Source organism: Larimichthys crocea, chromosome XIII (assembly GCF_000972845.2).
Source record: "Larimichthys crocea isolate SSNF chromosome XIII, L_crocea_2.0, whole genome shotgun sequence".
In the NCBI taxonomy this organism is placed as follows: Eukaryota; Metazoa; Chordata; class Actinopteri; family Sciaenidae; genus Larimichthys; species Larimichthys crocea.
Window position 1 is genome coordinate 36463258 of NC_040023.1, and position 19783 is coordinate 36483040.

At 42.3% G+C, this 19783-nt stretch overlaps 1 protein-coding gene across 2 annotated transcripts; it reads right to left on the reverse strand.

Annotated features, from left to right (window-relative positions):
• lingo4b (leucine rich repeat and Ig domain containing 4b) lies at nt 1-15709 on the reverse strand. 2 transcript variants are annotated; one of them, XM_019259754.2, is made up of 3 exons: nt 15331-15709; nt 3266-3369; nt 1-3174 (listed from the first exon to the last, which is right to left on the reverse strand). In XM_019259754.2, exon 3 carries the CDS (start codon nt 3160-3162, stop codon nt 1348-1350), a length of 1815 nt encoding a protein of 604 aa, XP_019115299.1. In that variant the 5' UTR covers nt 3163-3174; nt 3266-3369; nt 15331-15709; the 3' UTR covers nt 1-1347. The 2 variants fall into 2 exon arrangements, with proteins under 2 accessions (XP_019115299.1, XP_027142524.1); XM_027286723.1 differs by lacking the exon at nt 15331-15709 and adding an exon at nt 4864-5768.
• Nucleotides 15710-19783: the final 4074 nt, after the last annotated feature.

Consider the following 19783-nt stretch of genomic DNA (forward strand, 5'->3'; position numbering starts at 1 on the left):
TTTAAATACAGGCGTTTAATAAAGTGAAATGAAAAAAGAACAAGATGTGTGTGAATCATTCACGTCCTCTTTTAAGCATTGCTTTTTCTGCATAGTGCATCTACACAGTTTATACTACTACAGGTGAGTGTCATATTTGAGTGACATTAATCCCCAGAACTAGTGAACTAAATGACAGAATAAACCCCAGTACACACAAACACCCTTGACCTAAATATTTAGTTAGGTTAACAATGATGGGGTGAGCATTCTCTCTGTCAATGGTGAGAATGTTACTGAGGCACATAGTTTTCAGTGTTTTGTATGGCTAAAAAATAAAAATAAAAAGTGGTTTCTTGAATATAAAAAGGAGAAATCAAAGCATTTAGTGATGGAACAAAGAATCATCTGACATAAGTACATGATAAAAGAATGTTATAAAAGAAAGACAGTGATCTAGTTTGGACAAACTTTGGAGAAACTTGCTTTTTAGTATGAAATGGGAAAGGATACATTCCTATGTACATTATGGTATGCTATAAATATCTTTACACGATCATTTAAAATAAGCAGTGCCTATAACAGAAAGCGCATCTCTATTGCAGCATACCTGCAACGTACTGCAAAGCTCCAAAATGTCAAAGATTTAACAATAAAGTTGGGAATTATAAATTATTTGGCTAGTCTATTCCATATAGTTATTGCAAGTATCAAAAGCTTTTCGTAGTCACATCATCACATGTTAAAGTCTTCAGCCATTGCTGAGTTGGCAGTCTTTGACATGATCCTCTGTGGGTAAGCAGAAATAGCGACTGGGGGGTCAACAGGGCAAATGTTTACTTGGCTTGTACTGGCGAGTGAAGACATAAAGCTGAGCGCACTTGTACAATGTAAATGACTGATAAACAAGCACCTGATATGTTTTGACAATGCAGAAACCTTTAATGTGCCAACAGCAAACTTTCTTCATGAGTTAATCACAAAATCTGTGACACTTTAAACTATTTTATAATTACATGCTACATAAAAAACAATTAGACCTGTGCTAAGTAAGTACTTGGTCATTTGCCTATTCAAAGAAATAGTTAGAAAAACAAAACACAGCAATCACGAGGCAGCTCCGCCTACAATCTGTTAACATCTTTCTATTCCAGCGTCATGATGTATTCATAAGTTAGATAACACAGCAAAGTGTTTGAGATGTAACTTTCCACTATAAAATTAGAAGAGGGCCAGCATCAGCCCCACAAACTGGTGTCCAAACAGGCCTTTGAATCAGGGTCTCTGTCCCAACTGGAGGTCCATAGTGCAGAAGGACTCACAGTCAATGCCAAAGACCACCCCCCCTCCAGGCTTTTCCTTGACCTTTTAAATAAGTTTCATAGTAAACCTGCCACCGTCACCGCCGTCGCCTCCTCCACCACCCATGGAAGATCGAGGAACAAAGTCAATAGTTGCCGTGTGCTTGATCTGACCTTTGCTCTGGCTCCAGAAGAACATGAAGACAAAACAAATGGCCACCGAGCTGAGGAAAGACAGGAAGCCCATGGTGGTGGCGATGATCAGGGTCTTTGCATCAAACGGGTATGGCTTGGCCATCTGAGCCGAGGAGTTGGCAGCTTGTGGGTTTGAAGGCTCTGACCAGCCCTCCTCTGTTATGTAAGGGATGGTTCGGTTACGAGGGAGCCCCTTCACATACAGACCAACAGTCAGGCTGTCATTGCCGGCTGCATTGCTCGCCAAGCACTGATATGTGCCGCTGTCCTGAACTTGGGCAAAACGCACTTCTAGAGTACCATTGAGCAAAACTCTGATTCGCCCCGTTGGAGAAACCACATTCTTATGGGATGAGATCCAAGTGATAGATGGGAATGGATCCCCATCGGCCTTACAGGAGAAGAGAACTGTATTGCCCTCCTCTACTCTCGCCTCCTGCGGCCTGCGGTCCATGATGCGGGCAGGGCGGCAGGTAAACAGCCTCGGGAGCTCCTTCTCTGAGAAGTCTCTGAATTCACGCTGTCTCACCGCGTCAGGAGACGAACACGTGGGCTGATGTCCATCAAAGTTCAAGCGCAATCTGCGGCGGACCACCCAAATGAGACGGCAGTCACATGCTAGGGGATTCCCATCCAACCGCAACACCTGAAGGTTCCCCACAGAGTGGAAGACGCTCTCCTCCAAAGTAGTGAGCTCATTGGATGTCACATTAAGCATGCGGAAGTATGCCAGTCCCCTAAAGGCCCCCGGCTCTATTCGTAGCAGGCTCCCCCCTGCTAGGTGTAACTCCTGAAGTCTCAGGAGGTCCCCTAGCATATTACCTTGGATAACAGTGATGGGGTTGTAGGACAAGTCCAAGAAGCGCAAATACACCAGGTGACGAAGTGCTGAGTAAGGAATAACACTTAAGTTGCAGCTGCTGATGACAAGCGAGGTCAGATTAAGACCAATCAAGCTATTGCTAGCCATTGTGTCCAATGATGGCCAGTTTGAAATCAGGAGGTTACGTAGACGGTGGAGTCGTCGAAAAGCATTGTTGGGCAGCGTAGAAATGGTGAGACGTAGCATGCGAAGACGTGTCAGGCTCTGAAGCTGGGACAACGCCTCGGTGGGAATGGATGTCAGGTTGCTGCGGTCTATGTTGAGCTCCTGCAGATTCTGCAGACCAAAGAAAGCCCGCTGGGAGATGAACACCAAGTCGTTCTTTTCTGCATCTAACGTTTGAAGATTTACCATTTCTTTGAAGGTATAGTCCAGGAAGACCAGGATCTCATTCTGGCTCAGATCCAGAAAACGCAGATTGGAAAGGCCAGAAAACACCCCGACTGGGATGATCTTGAGTCGGTTATTCTTAATCCGAAGCGTCCTGAGATTCTGTAGGCCCTGGAAAGCCTCCACCTCAATCATGGAGATTATATTATCACTGAGATCCAGCTCTTGAAGTTGCAGGAGGCCAGAGAACTGGCGGCGCCCCACAGTCTTAATCTTATTGTGGGATAAATCCAAACGCCTGGCATCGCTGGAAAAGCCCTCTGGAACCGAGTTCAAATGTTTGCCAGAGCAGATCACTTCTTTAGCCTCGGGTCGACACACACAGCGTGGAGGACAACTTCCTGCAGATACACACAGTCCAAACTGGAGCAGGATGCTCCACGCCCCCCATCGGACGACTGACTCCACAAACATCTTACCCCCAGCCTGAGGAGAGAGAAAGACATAAGGACATTAGCGCTGATGTTTCTGACAGTGAATACAGAATATTCATGTATATACAGTTAGTTAGACATACCGTTTTAATCTTGGAGTGCAGATTTTCATAACCAGTGGCAATCAAGTTTGAATCTGGCTCGAGTTAAGTCCTTTGTAGAGATGTGATCCCGTCAATAACATGTCCTTTAGAGACAGAAAAGAAAGACAGAAAAACAAAACGAACGGTTAACTCAGTGTCCAAACAAACACAACGTCCACCTCCTCTGCTTGATGCTTAAACTTGTTTGTGTTTCTGCTAATGGAAAACCAGGACAAACTAGATTAATTAAAAAAAAAAAATACAGCTTTCTGAGCAGGCGGTCCTGCCCTGATTTGAAATGATTTATTTTGGACCAGCTGGTCTCGTGGAGAAGAGTACCAATGAGGATGGAAAACAAAATAGTTTCTTGAATTTTTCAGTGTGTCTATTAATTCAGTCTGGTTTGTCAAATCAAACTCATCCACCCCAGAGTCCCTCGATGAAGACCAGGACAAGGCACGGTGACACTATTTCTTACTATCTCATCTTATGTCTCATAATTCATTCTCCTGTTTGTTTTAATATTTGTCTTTTGATATCCTGACGAGGACAACATAAAATTCACATTATTGGTAGCAGAGTGTGCTCAGCATGAAGCAGATGTCACAGCTGATAAGACCGGCCTACATCTCTGTACCCCACGCAACAAAATCCCCCACTTAACTGATTATCAAAGAATACATCTCACTATTTTACACAGGATATTTAATCCTCCCGAAGACCCAAGTACCATTAACAGTTCTTAACACCCGTATAAAGTCTCCACATATGATCTGCCCTAAAAACGATGACGAGGAGCAGACGAGGCCTCGGTGGGATGAAAGCTTTGCCCCCTGGGCCAAGCATCTGGGTTTAGACATGCCAACTGTAGCCGGATCAGCAACAGGGTGAGGGCGATATATATTTACTGAACAGAATTAGTTTATATACCAAATAATTTAGTGTAACAGACATATTATATTGTATCTTTGACCTGGAAAAGAGATCCCTGCTAGGATTCAATCATGTATTTTCGTATTTATTTTGTTTGTATGTGTTTTTCTATATAAAGTTTTACTCAATAAAGAAACTACTTCACTAAATTGTGGCTATAGAGCTCTAAACAACTGATATGAATGTGAAACATAACAGTTCAGTTTTAAGACAGGACATAAAATACTAAATTAATTAAGTAGTTTTTCCAGATACGTCGTGTTTAGAGTGAAGTACTTTAATAAAACAAGGAGTCTGAATAATGAACAATCCAGTTTTAGAAAACAATATACTGAATTAAAGTGAAAGCATACTATTAGGAAAAAAAAAGAGGTCCACTGATGTGAAATGCTGTGCAATGAAATATTACATAATTACATTATTCTGCCCATGTCAGGCCTGGCCAGTTGAATAAACCGGTGCTGGGTGTAAATTATGTATTTCCATCTGCAACAACCACCGCTGGGTCCAGCTACAGTGCAACAAAGGTAACCAAGCTTAATAATTAATTCCTCACACAGCAGCGACCACGTCGCACAACTGAACAGAAAACTCAAAACCCCCAAAGTTATGTTTCGTATCAAGCAGAGATATTCCATAAAATACTTGAAAAATGATCCAGTTACCAGTCCAAACTGTAGCAGCAGCTTCTCGTTGTCCAGCATCAGATAGCGTGGACTCGCCCTCGCTGCAGCCTCTCCCCTGAGTGGCAGAGTTGTCGACAGTCCCGGAGCTAAACAGTCTTCTGTCTCATCCCTGCTCTTCATGCAAACAGCTCTTATACTGGCTGTGGGAAGCGGTGACTCCCAACCCAACACTTGTGCTCCTAGACTCCCAGGACTCAGGACCGATATATATCAGAGTGCAGACACACCAGACACCGATACTGGACTTCAGCCTGTGATCGTCTGTGTTGTTTTTGCAAGATAATTCTTGATTTCAAGCCTTATATGACTGAGAGTTAATGTCCTTTGAACCTCCCTCCTCTTTGGATGCAAACAAAACAGATTGTCAATCATCAGCTATATCAGTCTCTTTAGTCAGTGTGTAATACATGGGAGGGGCTCACAATTTAAATGTGTTGATCCCCCCCTGAGCCACCTTGTGAGAGACACAGAATGGCAGGTGTTCGATATCCGAGGCAGCCGAGCCCCTCCAGCCAATCGCGTATCAGGATCCCTCCTCCTCATAAAGCCACAGTCCAGCCAAAGGTCGCGACCCCCGGAGTCACAGCCAGGACTGACCCTGTCCGTCAAGTTAGAAAGTGAGAGAATAAATGGATCCGTAATTCCGTCATCTATTTGTCACCCTGCGCGGAGGGTGGTCACATGAGTGTCGCGTTACTTGTTAATTACACTAACTATTTTCTATTACGCACAGCCACTGGTTGTTTCTATTAATGATGCAGCTTCAGACCAGCGGTACAACAAACAGAGCGGTCATGAGTTCCAACAGACACAAACAATCTGTCTATGAAACAAGCTGAATATTACTTAGCTGATCATTTCGGTCCACCGGCTTGTTTCTTGGATTCGCTTACACCGTCTGAAACTATTTGATGCTCCTCAAACAAAAACAAAAACCTTTTTGCATAACTCAAATTAACATCCACTCTCCTGAAGCCAATCAGCTCTTTTCCCAATAAACCATTCCCAGTGCCAAAATCCAAACACCATCGAAGCCAAACTCTCTTCAGACAATTCTTTGGCAGAGCTCAGGCATCTTTTGGGTGAACTCCCACTTCATTTTAAACTCCCTCTCTCTCCTCTGTCATCAGACAAAACTCATCAAGTCTCTGAGCTCAGGCCCTTATCGCCTTACATCAAACTGCGGACAGTTGCCACCCGGTGTTAAATAAGGACTTTCATCACCGACTACAGATTTAGTCTTCCACAGTTGCTTTATGTTACTCTAATGGTTATGATTATGAAATGATTATGTCAGTCACACTATTCGTGAAATTAAAAAACAATCAAACTAATTACAAACTAACTCAAAGTTTCTTGTTGTGGACGATGGTCGGACAAGGTGTTTTTACGGTTATGTTCTCACCAGAAATGTTTAATTTCAGCTCTGGCAGAACATTTTTAAGTGTTTTACCAAACTGCTAACACGAGCATTTCTGCTCAGGATCATAATCAACAAAGTGCTACAGCGAACATATCATCGCCTCGTTGTTATAGAGCTAGAAGCAAAGACGAGGCAGCGATTCTCAGCTGAACTCTTCTCTCCTCTCCTGCATTATGGCTTCATTAGCTTTGAGCTCTTTGAGCTTGGCTCTTTTAAGTATTACCTCATCTGCCATTCCTTGACATTCAGTCTCTGCCTTTTAGTTGGCGACCAGCAGCAAAATGCGGAAAAACTGTAACAAGATTGAAGATTTTAGGTGGACGCTTCCTTTGCAACAGGTACATGAAACAGGAACATGACTTAACGTGGGCCTCGGAGTGCTAGTCTTTGTTTCCTTCTGAGTTTGAAGGTCTTAAGCCTCGTGCCAAGCAGCCCATCTGACAGAGAATGTACAGTCTGATCCCGGCTGGGTTTTCTGACACTTGTCAAAGAGCTATTTTTAGCACGTCGGAGTGAGAAAGACAAGAGCCTGGCTCAAATCCCCAATTAAAGCGGATGGAACAGAACAACAGTGAGGGGGATCACAGACCGTGAGGTTGTGTCTTTGCTCTTTTGTGTGTTTTCTATGTGCTTGAGTGTGTGGCGGTGGTGGAGGAGTTGTTTTTTATGAGCTTCTGGCACCTGCTGCAGTGTGACGGCCCCTGAGACCTCCTGCATGCAAGCAGCAAATATTAAAAGGTTTTTCTGGCAGAACAGCTGTCGAGTGCATAAAACAAACGTCCCCTAGTCTTTCCTCTTTGGGTTTATCGGGGGAAAGGGCTTGTAAACAAGAGCATATCAGGGGCTGCATCTATGTTCAACGAAATGTTTAAAATGCAAGGGAGGACACTGGAAACTCTGGAAACGACGACAGGAGTCTATTATTGAATCACGGTGGACAACCCAACAACTAGATGCTGGCTCGACTTCTTCTCTCTACAGTGAAGGATGGAAAACAGAAGTGCGCGTGCAGAGCTGTGAGTCAGCAGGTGTTGAAATATCGTGAATAGAAAGTAACGTCCAGGGGGAATTAGTGCTAAAATTAGCAAGATAATCTAACTAGCTTCATCAACAGCTCTCTGCTGTGACATCACCCATCTGTTTTTAGAGTTTGGCATCAGAGATGTTGCCATCTTGGGTTTTTTTTTTGGAGCCAAGAGGGACCAAATCTGGATAAAAGCAAGAAGCTGAAGGAAACGGTGGCCCCCGTGGTCACAAATGTTTTACAGCTAAACAGTAATCTTAAATATGTTTCTGAAAATAGTTTTACAGTTTGACCTGTGAGCCTGGAAGCATACCCTGCTAACCTTACTACTAGTTTACTCAAAGTGGGAACATAACTTATGAAATGAACATCATGGTGCATTGAAGAAGAGATTGAGACCATAAACTCATGAGGAAACTGTTTACTGAGGTAATAAATCAATGGGGGAAGTTTCTCCGTAAGACTTCATACAATCAGGCCATATTGTTGCAGCATGGAGCAGGTAGGAGAAACAGGTTTGCAGGTTTAAGAAACTTCCATGTTCAATTCACAGACCTGGAAACTCTCTCTGCAAAGCTCCGACTGAAATTTCGGTGCTACTGGTTGAAAACTCCAGCTGTGCTGACTTGATTTCTTACTCAGCACTCGTAGGACTTACAGGGTGACATTCTTCATTTTGCAGCACGCCGCGAAATATGACCAACTCTCAGTTGTCAATCAAAGACTGCCGGTGGAAATGAGTCTTGAGTTTTTTGTGTTGTTTTTTGGGAATGATGCACAATCAAATATAGTTTATATTGTTTCAGTCTCAAATTATATGATTGACTTTAATGATTTACATAGTTTATTAGTTTCAGCTTCATTAATGTTAATATTACAATAATTAATAATGAAAACATGCTTCTCAAGCAAATGTTAATGGACTGGAAACAGCAGCTAGCTGGTAAAAACATATCATAACTTTCTAAGTATTGATATTGATTATACAGTTTTTTATATATATATATGATTAGTTTACATGCTATATAATTCAGTTTGTGGTGGGGGAGCGTAACTTTCATATATTCTGTCTATGTTACGTAATATTTGTGCTCGCTGCACGAAGATTTTCACAGCATCGTGCGTCGGAGGTCAAGCAGGCATTTTTTTAATTTGTTCACTTTTTCAAAAAGGCTGTGAGGGAAATAAAAAACCCATGAATACTAATATCACTGAAAAAAAAGGGCGTGTTTGCCTGGTTGCATCGTTGGAAATTGTGTGTGGTGGTGTGTGGGGGCGATAAGGAAAGTGTGTGAGTGTGGCTGCGAGCTTGTGTCTGTGACAAATAGGATTATATTAATTGTTTGCCTCTGTGCCTACCATTGAAACAGATTTATTCCGTCTGAATGTTTGGATTGTGTGGTTCTCTTATGCAGCCCGTTTGAAGTTTTTTTACTCAGGAAGTTTTTATTTTACTCGGAACAAACTGCAAACGACAAACAACAGTGTCCACATTCAGAAGTGACCTGAAAGCATTTTAATATTCTCTGGCAGTGTGTGTTTGTTTGTGTGTGGGAGGTATGCAAGGTTCTTTCAAAGTGTGGGTGGATTTTCTCTTCTCTTTGTTGCTATTACCTGTTGCTGTCTGTGATATATTATATATATTATCTTATTTATATTTAATTGTTTTGTCAGATTATTAATCATTGTTTTTGTCCTTTTTCTTGTCATGCAACTTGGCAACCAAGAAGTAGTTACACAAACAAAATACCAAAACATGATTGAAATGAAAAAAGATTGTTTGCATGTGAAAAGATGCATTGAGTATGAGTGTGTTTGAGTATTTACACCCATGCATCGTGTGGTGGAAGTGGGTCACAGTGACAGATTCACTCTTGTTCCAGACTACGCGTTGGGTAAATCACTCTGCTGTAATTCCTCATTCTGACGAGGAGAGAGTTAAGACTCTGTGCGGCGTTGTGCAAAGTGCGCCGTCTGCAATATTAATAATAGCACAAATAAATGAGGGAAGGGAATTAGTCTCAGTGCAGTGCCTATGTGATGTGACAAATTAGGTCGTCTCAGCTAACAGCGGCGATGCGTCGGATCCGTCCATGTACATCGGAGGGATGAGGGGAGGTCACACATTAAAGAGGAGCTGACTGATGGGCTCTTTACCTGGAAGAGGTCAAACACGGCTCAGACTACATCAGGCCAACGTACATACCGACTGTAGACAATCAACTCCACATGAAATGTGGGACAGTAGACTGTCGGTGTCACTGGTTGTTGAGAAATATCAAACGTAAAACTAAAAATCAGGAAAAAAGTACTCAGATCCTTGTGTAAAATGGCAAACTTTACTTATCAAACAAATAAAAAAGTAAAAATATCCAAAGTAAAGGAAGCAGAGGTGCAGAGAACATGTTTCAGATGACTGAAGGAAACAAAAGAGAAAGCAAACAATGTGAAAACACAGTGCAACAACAAGGGAACGGAACAATAATGAGAAACAGGGTGAAGCAAGAAGGTAAAAAAAAAGAGAGAGAACATGAAGCAAAACGAAGGAAAAGGAGGACGAGTAAGAAAGAAATAGGTAAGCATGAAATAAGGACAAAACAAGGAGGTGCATTGGCAAGAAGGCGGAGAAAATAAGGGAAAGAAAACATGATAAGAAACAGAGTGGTGTAAGCAATAAGAAAGTGGGGATAGAAGTATGGAAACAAAGGTAAACAGATAAAAGTATGGATACAAAAAAAAGAAAGATGTAAGGAAAGGAAGAAATATCAAGTAAGTGTGCGGACTATGCGGATGCCACCAGGGGGCCCCCAAGATGCAAGTTTAGCCTCAATATATTTAAGTAGCATGTCAGCTGGGATACCCCAAAAAATGGGCCCCCCAAATAGCTTCTTACATAGGGCCCCCAAACAGCTAGAAACAGCCCTGTTCAGTAAAATATTCTCTGTCACACTTCTCCAAATCGACTTTTCCTACCAAAAGCTTTAAGTTCTGTCGAAGAAAAGCTTTGTGGGGGCTTTCCGAAGCTTTACAAGTTTCTAGTTCTGCAGGTTGAGAGGATATGAGGTAGGTTATAAGCTTGAGAACAAAAGAGGATAGAAAGCAGTAATATTTCACAGAATCAGCTCCGTAATCTCCTCTCACTAGTGTGCAGGTGGAGCTTTGGCACACTTTACCGGCCCACATGCTAATCTTACAGAGCCGATCAACAATCCCACCTGGTTTCCAACTGAGCCTGAGCCAGACATGGTGGTGCAAAGGCGCAAAACAAGGGTGCCAGTGCTGTACATGTGTGGGAGGGACGGGAAGCTTCCTGTAACTGGCAGGTCACACACACTGTCTTTGAGCAACCTCGACTTTCAAAGAGTTTTCTCATCACTGACTGTATCGCACATATGTTGCCCGAAACAGTTAAAGTTTTATATAAAGGTTGGTAATTTTTACGTGACAGCAAAGTAACTTAACAAGGGTCCAGAGGTGCTACATCAAAGTCAAGGAGTCCCAGGCATTTTGTAGGTGATACATCGATGTCCCCCCACAACTCAGGAGAACAGAGGAGGCGGCCTCTTACATGAAATATCTTCAACAATAAAATAGCTGAGCTGAATAAAACACCGTGCCTCCCTCAGTGACTGAGACTCTTCGTGCATTTAACCTTCCATGTGCAAACGTCACAGGGTTGTTCTAAAAACATGCATGATGTTAAACTGAAGTTAAACACAGCAACGATACGTCTGCTCATGCCAACCCATGTGAGTGCTCTAAAAATAAATGTTTGTAAGTTTGGGAAACTGAAACGAATTGGTTTATGCTTCATTAACCCAATCTAAAGTCTAAAGTCTAATGGTTTGTACAAGAAAGAATCATCCTGACTTCTTCTCGAAGTCAATTTGCTTGATGCGAACAGCTCAAGGTTACATTAGAACAACTATCAAGCAGTCGAGTTGCATTGTTGACGAAAGTGTGGAATAAAGATGATATACAGGGTGCTGCTGCATCCGTTTTGTTTTTAAAAATCATCAATTCATCAATTTTCCCACAAATCTGCAGAATGTTTCTTTAAAGACACACCATCTATCTTTAGACCTTCAGAAAAAACCTTTTGCTCCCACAGCTGGAGCTGCTGGCGTGCCACGAAAGATCATTAAACCTCATCATGATCTCTACACCACCTGATTACATAATTGTGACATTCTCATATCAATTACTTTCAGTCATTGTTTTAATAATTTATCATGGAGCCCTGTGAAGGACTGACCAGCTCTCCGGGGACCAGCCTGCCTCTTTCCCGCTGCATTCGAAATAGGCTCCAGTCCTCATGACCTTGGCTAAATGTGTACAGAAAATGGACACATGGAAATGGAATTATTATTGAGCATGCAGCCAGTTAATGGTGGGCTTTTATATGTGATGTCCTCGGCTGCTGAACAGAAAAGCGATGGTTCCAATAGCAGTAAGAGCAATTTGTCTGGAATGAATAGAGGAAGAAATGGGGAAGTTGTCAAGGAGTTAATTGTTCCTGGGAAGAGCCGCTTCATATTTTCTAAAGATCTAAAGGCTAAAGTGGATGAGGATACATTTGTTTACAGTCTGTCCTTGGAGGGATTCATTGTTTAACACAGAAGCTGGCGGTTTCTGAGTCAGTACAACTGAATGGCCTCCAAAGGGTATGAAAGGAGGCACAGTGAGTCCTTTTAAATGTTGTTCTTCACCTTATGTGAAGCAATTATCTCTGTATTTAAAACATATAAATAATCTTCCATTGTCTCGTGGTTTGATGACTCAACAGACAACGCCTTGACAGATGGTCACCAAGAACAGCACCACCTAAAGGAAATCAATCCTCGTGAGCTTTGAAGCCAAGGACAGCGGAGAAACAACATCCCATGTGCACACACATACACGTTATCTATGGGGAGAGTAGTTTCTCAAGCGACTACTCGCCCATTCTTCTTTGCAGACCTGGTCATTCACAACCTGTCCACCAGATGCTCCCAGAGTTTAACACCTAGTTCCTACTGTACCTGCCACACCTATTCCTTGTTTTTCATTTAACACCAGCCACTTTACCTCTTTAATTTAGGGTGACTGTGGCCTGGCTTCCTGAAAACCTTCAGCTTGCTCAGTTACATTTTAACTCAACCTGCTCTGCCTTGTGACATCTGCATTTGGGTCCTCTTCTGTGTCGCCTTTGTACAAGGACCACGGCACTGAGCATGCATGATATGAATATCTAATATGTTTTTCTATTATAGGTCTCTCTAACCCTTCAGGGGGGCTATTAGACTATTAGGGACTATGGAGCTATTGAGAAAATAAAGAATTCTTTTAAAGCTGATTGTGTAGACAACATGAGACAGTAAGCCAACACAATGAAAAACAGCTGAATGCATCTTGGAAAAGGAAACTTGGCATGAAAGAAACTCTCTAATATAAAGATGTTTTTCAAGGCTGCTGCTGCTGACACAAGCCCCGGGCCTGTGGCATTCAAGTCCTCATTCATGCCTCCGCTCGCAGTGAACATCTGATCTTTTTATTCATCTACAAAAAAGACTTCAAATGACTGTGTGGCCTGAATATTGCTTGGGTTCGAAAGTGCTGCGCACCACAAATTGCAGACGGTTATCCTTCGCGAGAATCAAAAAGAACTAGTGGACAAGTGTAATCTCGTGGCCATTAAGACTGAAAACATGGCGGGTATGTGCTGATGCATTGTTCTGGGCTCAAATTCATCTTCCCCTGACAGCTCGCCAACATCTTTGGCAAAGCCTGGTATTAAGGTGCTGCTGTTGGAAAGAAATCAAAGCCGCAGTGACAAAGTGTACAAGCAGCATATGGCTTTTTGAAGGCAGGTATATATTTATTTTTTAAAACATTATTTTCAAGCTGCAGTCATCAATGCTTCTGGAATAGATTAAACATGAAGACAAACGGTCTTCAAGTGGCTGATTTCACTTGAAATCTTTAGTACTTCATATGGAAATAAATGTTGAATTAATGTTAGTTGTTTTTAAATATTTCCACCTTAAAACTACCTTATTTTCTGATTTATTATTTCAAGAGGTATAAACTGAATTTACATGTTCTCAAATATGCTGCTTGGTTGCTTTCGAACACAGTATTTGAGTAATTTAACCACAAACTGTTTTCTGCTGCCAGAAGATGCAGAGCAGTTTTTCCTCTATAGTGATGAGGACAGTAGTGTTAGTATTTGTTGTTTTAATAAGATAGTAGTTGCAGTAGTTGTTGCTTATTCACACATATTGTAGCCTTGCTCAAGAGATGAGGATTCCTGACAACCAAACCCTCCACAAACACAAACACGGACACAAGAGGACCAATAAAATAAATTCATACTGTGTGTGAAAACCGAAATATTGATCAGGACATTTACAAAAACCTTTCTGGAACCAACCAGGGCAAAATGGGTGAAGGTCATGTTTGTTACTGTGCTCCTTGGATATCTTCTGAGCTCTCACTTAATCTTCACGGGGATGGGAGGAAAATTTCAAAGATCTGGGAGCAAAAACAAACCGGTGCCGTGGTAATTGAATTCTTTAACATATTTATATAACTCTTTCTTCTTGTAGGATCCACGTCACCCCGTCAGAACTGTGCAGGTCATTACAATCAAATCACCACATCAGCGTAACCCTGCAGGCGCCACATAAACACAAAGAACTTCAGTGCCTGTCTACATATTTCAACCACCGAGGCCACGGAGGCAAAGCAAAGAAACTAGTTAAACACTTGTCATATACTTCTTTGCCTGCGGCAATCAATTGAGGTCTGGAGCAGCTGCCCAATATAACAGTCCAGATAAATCATTCCCTAACAAGGAGACTGACATACTTCCTGTGCATAAAATGCCCTCTGATTAAATTGCCCATTTGGCAGAATCCCAAGCGTCAAATCCTTGGTTCTCCCTTGATGGTGATCTGCTCCTCCTGGGCCACATTGCAACCGATGTGATGTGTGTCCTCATTATGACAGGAGGGGAAGGACAGAGAGTCCGCTGCTGGTCTGACTTCACCTCTGCGCCCTCGCTGAAACGCTGACCCGGGTTTACATCAGACTGCAGGTGGGATGATAATCAAATCTAACGCGAGGAGAAGTTTCTGACAAACGGCGGCTCGATTAGAGTCAGAGCTTCTTGATTTCAGAAAACACAAAACATAACACAGTGGAGGGGGGAACCAGGCTGCAGAACTGATGCCTGTAATCCTGCTGAAACGCAGTTAAAACAGTCTGCTGTGGCCCGTTTTAGGTTTATGGAACAAACTCTTCTGAGGATTACTGTTCACATGGACACTCGGCAAAAACAAGAAGAAGAAGAAGGCGACAGATTTACACAAACAGCAAAAGCAACTAGGCTGAATAATAAAGCAGTAATGACACATTTTCTACCCGGGATTCAACAGATTTAATAAAAACACAGCGAATGAAATATTAATTTGGGTCAGTATGAAACTTACTAACAATAATTACTAGTGTGTGCTAGTTTTATGGCCGTTTTTATAATAGGATTTAATATTGGAGAGATATAGAACATTAGAGCAATGACTGAACGTTGAAGTCAGGTCATATTTTTGTATGTATGACAGCAGATCAATCACAATGAGGCTTCATTTCATTTTAAAGTTGTTTGTGAAAATATGATTTAAGAGGAAAAGTCTTGATGCATTTTAGATGATTGAACACAAAGAACAGAAACTGACTGCTTTAAATACAAGCACATATCGCTCTGGCACTGGCAGCATCCAAACAGACATTTAAGGATTATTATTATAGTGGTTCCATAATAATAAATAATGTTTGATAAAGCTAGAATCAGCACAATAAATCTCTGTAGTAATAATATAGAAATCAGTGGCAGAGATATAAAGATTTTAGATTCAGAGGCAGTGAATTATAAACTGATGCAGGGATATTAAATCTGCTTTCAGGTTGAACAACAAGTGAAAATGTGAAAAGTCTTTGAGTTTTGTTGGAATAAACTCACCGGCTGAAGCTTTCAGTGCAGGAACCATCGCTTCCACCTCGTTAACGTCCGTATCCGACAGAAAAACGTGTTCATCTCCTCTCAGGACAGTTTCTCCTCCTCCTCTTCTTCTTCTTCCTCTCCTCTCTACATCCAAACCAGACTTTTCCAACATCTGTCACACATCACAGTCTCGCATTTTCACCTCGCCCTCCTTTCTTCATTAATTTCCCTTCACACCTCGGGGGAGTTTCGGGATAATTACGCTTCACTGAAATAATTTAGGTCGCGTCTCCTTCTTGTTGTGCGCCGTGATGCTGCTCTGCGCTCGGTGCCCGCCGCGGATCTGCTGATGCTGCTGCGCCCTCCGATGCTCCATCCCTCCGCTCAGCTGGACCTAAGTCACACACATCTCAGGGCTGGATCAGCGCCATGTGTCAATGCCTTTAAATCCCCATGTAACGAGTAGTGTAACGCGTTACTTTCGTTATCTGTGTGACACTAAGATGGATCAAAGTAATAACCACTCTCAGTCAATGAGACATCATTTAATCAAACGTTGGACTTTTGCAGTTTGCATGATTTTATTTCAATTTAAAAAGTGACTCAGCTGCACTTATTTGATAACTTTGCACAACATCAAGGTTTGCATATAAAAATGTAATGCATCACTCAGCTGACAGAGCTGGCAGCAGATTGAAATTTAAAAACTTGCATATTATGCAGAAGCAACAAAGGAAACAAAAAAAAGATATTCTTGTAATCTGTCCTGTTTTTATTATTTCTGGCAACTTTTGAACTTTTTACAGTTCGGTGCATGGTTTCAGACGTTGCATCTGTCGCCTACAGTTCTTTAATGTAAAGGAATGAACGCTTGGTTCAGTCCACCCCCTCAGTCCAGGCTGGATTTTCATCTCCATTACATTTTGTTCAGACGTTGATCCCCAGAGGATGAATCTCTGACTTTTCCTCTCCCACCACCACGATGAAACATCTCCACGACTGTTGGATGGATTACGATGCTGCATCTTTGTGAACTTTGGTCATCCACCGACTCTTCATAATAGCTTTTGTTATGTAATAAAAGTTCACATAATGCTACATTTTAGAGACACACACATCAAGACTTACTGCGTTTACATTTCAGACTTTACTTCTGTCTTAGCGAATTCTACTTTTCTGTTAAAGGAACTTTAAAATAACTACGCTGTAATCAGGTGGATGCTGTCTCCCCCTGTACATCTGTTCTTCCACTGTGTAACTGCTGCAAACTCAGTTTGTTAGCCGGGCTGTGCAGACTGTGAGTTAGTGCAGGCGAATAGTAACGTGGAACAGAGCCGGTGTCGTGCCAGAACAGGAGCTTGGCAAGCAGGCAATGTAACCAGGCTCAGCAGCCTCAGAGGTGAAGAGGCTGAAGAGGACGCTAAGAAGAGAAAGGGAGAGAGTGAGCGAGCAAGAAGAGTAAATGTGGGACTGACTTTTAGTGGTTGGTGAGAGCTTGGTGAAATAAAAGGCTGAAAGACAGACGCCGAGCTGGGCTGACTGCTGCTGGACTAGGCAGTGATATCAGCTGGTTGATGTTTGGCTGTAATCATAAACAGATATCATTTAGATCATGTTTCTTGCTATGGGAAAATAGACTGTAAGAGAGGAGCTGTTTTCTCTTAGCAGAAGAATAATAGAGTGTTGCTTTAATGTGAGCCCGGCTGCAGTCCCAACAGGCTGATGTGCATGAAAGCAGCTTTTTGTCAACAAAGTAACTGTTCGAACACATCCAGGGCGCTGGAGACGTGCAAATAATAATAATATGGGTGGCAAAATCCCCAAGCTGTCAGCTCTAAGGGGATTTGTGATTTTTTATTTATTTATTTATTTATTTATTGTTTTTTTTTTTATCCAGCACACTGAGTGAGTGAGTGCTGGCAGCTTTCCAGGACAGTACATTACTATCACAGCTTGGAGGGGGAGAGACGGGCAGATATGCGCGGGTCAGCCAAATCGCCGGATTGAACAACAGCTGGATACGATAAAGATGAGTAGGCCCGGCTCTGTAGTAGAGGCGTAGAAGCACTCCACCCTCCTCCTCCTCCTGAAACAAACACTAATGTACAAACACAGTCTCACTAACAAGGCTCCCAAATGCAATCTGAAAAAACTAAAAAAATCCCTTAACCTTTAATGGCTCTGGTGACAATCCATCATACTTCTCAGCTCAGCTGAACTCAGGTCAGCCATCTTGTGAGGAAATGAAGCTTTTAAACCAGGATCATCGAGCATGCGGACGAACAAGGCCGACAGTGTACAGCTGTTGTTTACCAGCTCGGTTCTGAATCAGTTCAGAACAAAGTGTGACTCGCGTAGTTTAGCTTCTCTCTGTGGACTGACCTTCTCTGTCTCTGTCTCTGTCTCTGTCTGTCTTCTCAGAACAGAGACGCTCTTCACTGCAGCCTGAGAACACACCTGCTTAACATGGACCCCACGTTGCACATGCACAAACAGACACACACATTTGTACGTTTCACTGTGAGGACCGACAGCAAATCTGTTGTGTCCTGTTATATTTAAACGTGTGCATTGTGCATGATGGTGCACATGAGAAGTCGTGCACAGCAGAACAGCCGAACAGTGGAGATGCATTTTGTGAGTCTAATCACTGCCGCTCTTTTAGCTGTATTATTGTCTAGAGAGTAACGTCTGATTCATAGTTATGACCTGCGTTGTTTGCATTTATATTTGTGCGATGATGTATCTGCGTTGCTCTCTGAATAACACAGCCAGCGCCGAGTTCCTTCGTGTACTTCAAACAATGGCGACTGAAGCTGAAACTCCCCCTCCGTCGTCTCAGCCTGTCTTTTCTTTTCTTCACCGTGTTTGTTTTTAAATGACAAAGGACGAGGGAATACGAGGGGACGGACGAGGACATGTCTCATGTGTGCACGCACATGTCTGTGGAAGAGGGATTCTCAGACAGCGTTATTAACTCAACTGGGTTTTGCATGAGTCGCCTCTTAATACATCCAAGGTCACCTCCTGTTCTCAGACAATCCACACACACACACACACACACACACACACCAAGCTGACCTATCACAGTTCAGTCAGGAGAGACAAGTGAATGAAATAAAGATAATTGTTTATTATAATATACGATATGTGATGATTAAGTCTTACATAAATCTCCCCATGGTGTCCAAACGCTGGTGGTGGTTGCAGATGACTCTGCTAAAGGCTGATGGCTGATGAAATGATGAATCTGCTCAGACTGGGTGCAGGTATGGAGGTGGAGGGTCGTGCTGAACGACTACATGGACGTACCGAAGTCAGAGAGGAAGAATCATACATCAAAAGACAGCAGCAAGACGATGGACTAACAATAAATGGAAGGATGGACAAACAAATTAACTTTTGCAGAAGCTTTTTGTCGCCGTCTGTGTTGCTGCAATGTGTAGTTACATTTCTGGGCGGTGCAACTAGGGGACGAGGTTATGCCATACCAATGCCAAAGCATGGTGTAACCATTGTTGTGGAGAATTCTTTCCATCAATGGTCAGTTCAGTTAGAGGTCCAAGATGTCTCTGTCGAAAAAGTCTACTGAAGCTTGGGCGAGGAAAATGGAAAGGCGTGGACACGATTCTGTCCTCTAGCAATCCAAACAGCGACCTTGAATACCAAAGAGTCTTCTCTGATATGATTTAGTGCTGTCACTGTCCATGACCTCAAGGCCCATGTGTGACCCTGTGTAACCAAAGGACAGATAATTCCATAACAACGGTGTCAAGAAATCTCAAAATTACACAAATAACTAACGGTAATAGAAAATGTAGATCAATGCAACACACGGACTCGCTTCCATTTGTTGCTCTGATGATCTAAACTTCTGTGTTTAATCATCATCTAACATTCTGGTTTCATTTGGGTTCGGGCCAGGATCCAGAATGAAAAACGAGCTTAAGAGTAAAGTTCAAATCCTGCAGACTTTCTCACTTCTGCACATTTGACCAATTGTCGGATCTCTGGAAGTCACAAAGTCAGAAGCAGCTCTCACTATTTTAACATCAGTTGATGACTGAAGAAGTTTTTGTGCCTTTAATCCTGAACTTATTTTTCCTCAAACTATTCTTGTTGTCCAAAAACGTTCAATGCTCCCTATTATAAAACTGTCGACCTGAAATTCTCTCTGCAGACTCGACTTGCCCTTTATGAAATCTTAGCTGCATTTATTTTAAGAACCTCTCGATTCCAATACTAAAAAATATATATTGAACATAAACTTGTGGATTAAAGCTGCTGTTCCAAAGCATTGGTTATCACTGATCAGTCGAACGGATGCACTGATGTGTGCGCTCTCCAAATAAATCTCAGGGATGTTTCCGAGAAACATTTCAAATGTTCCCTGTGCATTGAAGCCCCCCTTTGCTACATCGAGGTTCATCACTCCTCCGTTGGTTTTTAGCCCCAGCACAGCCACCGAACG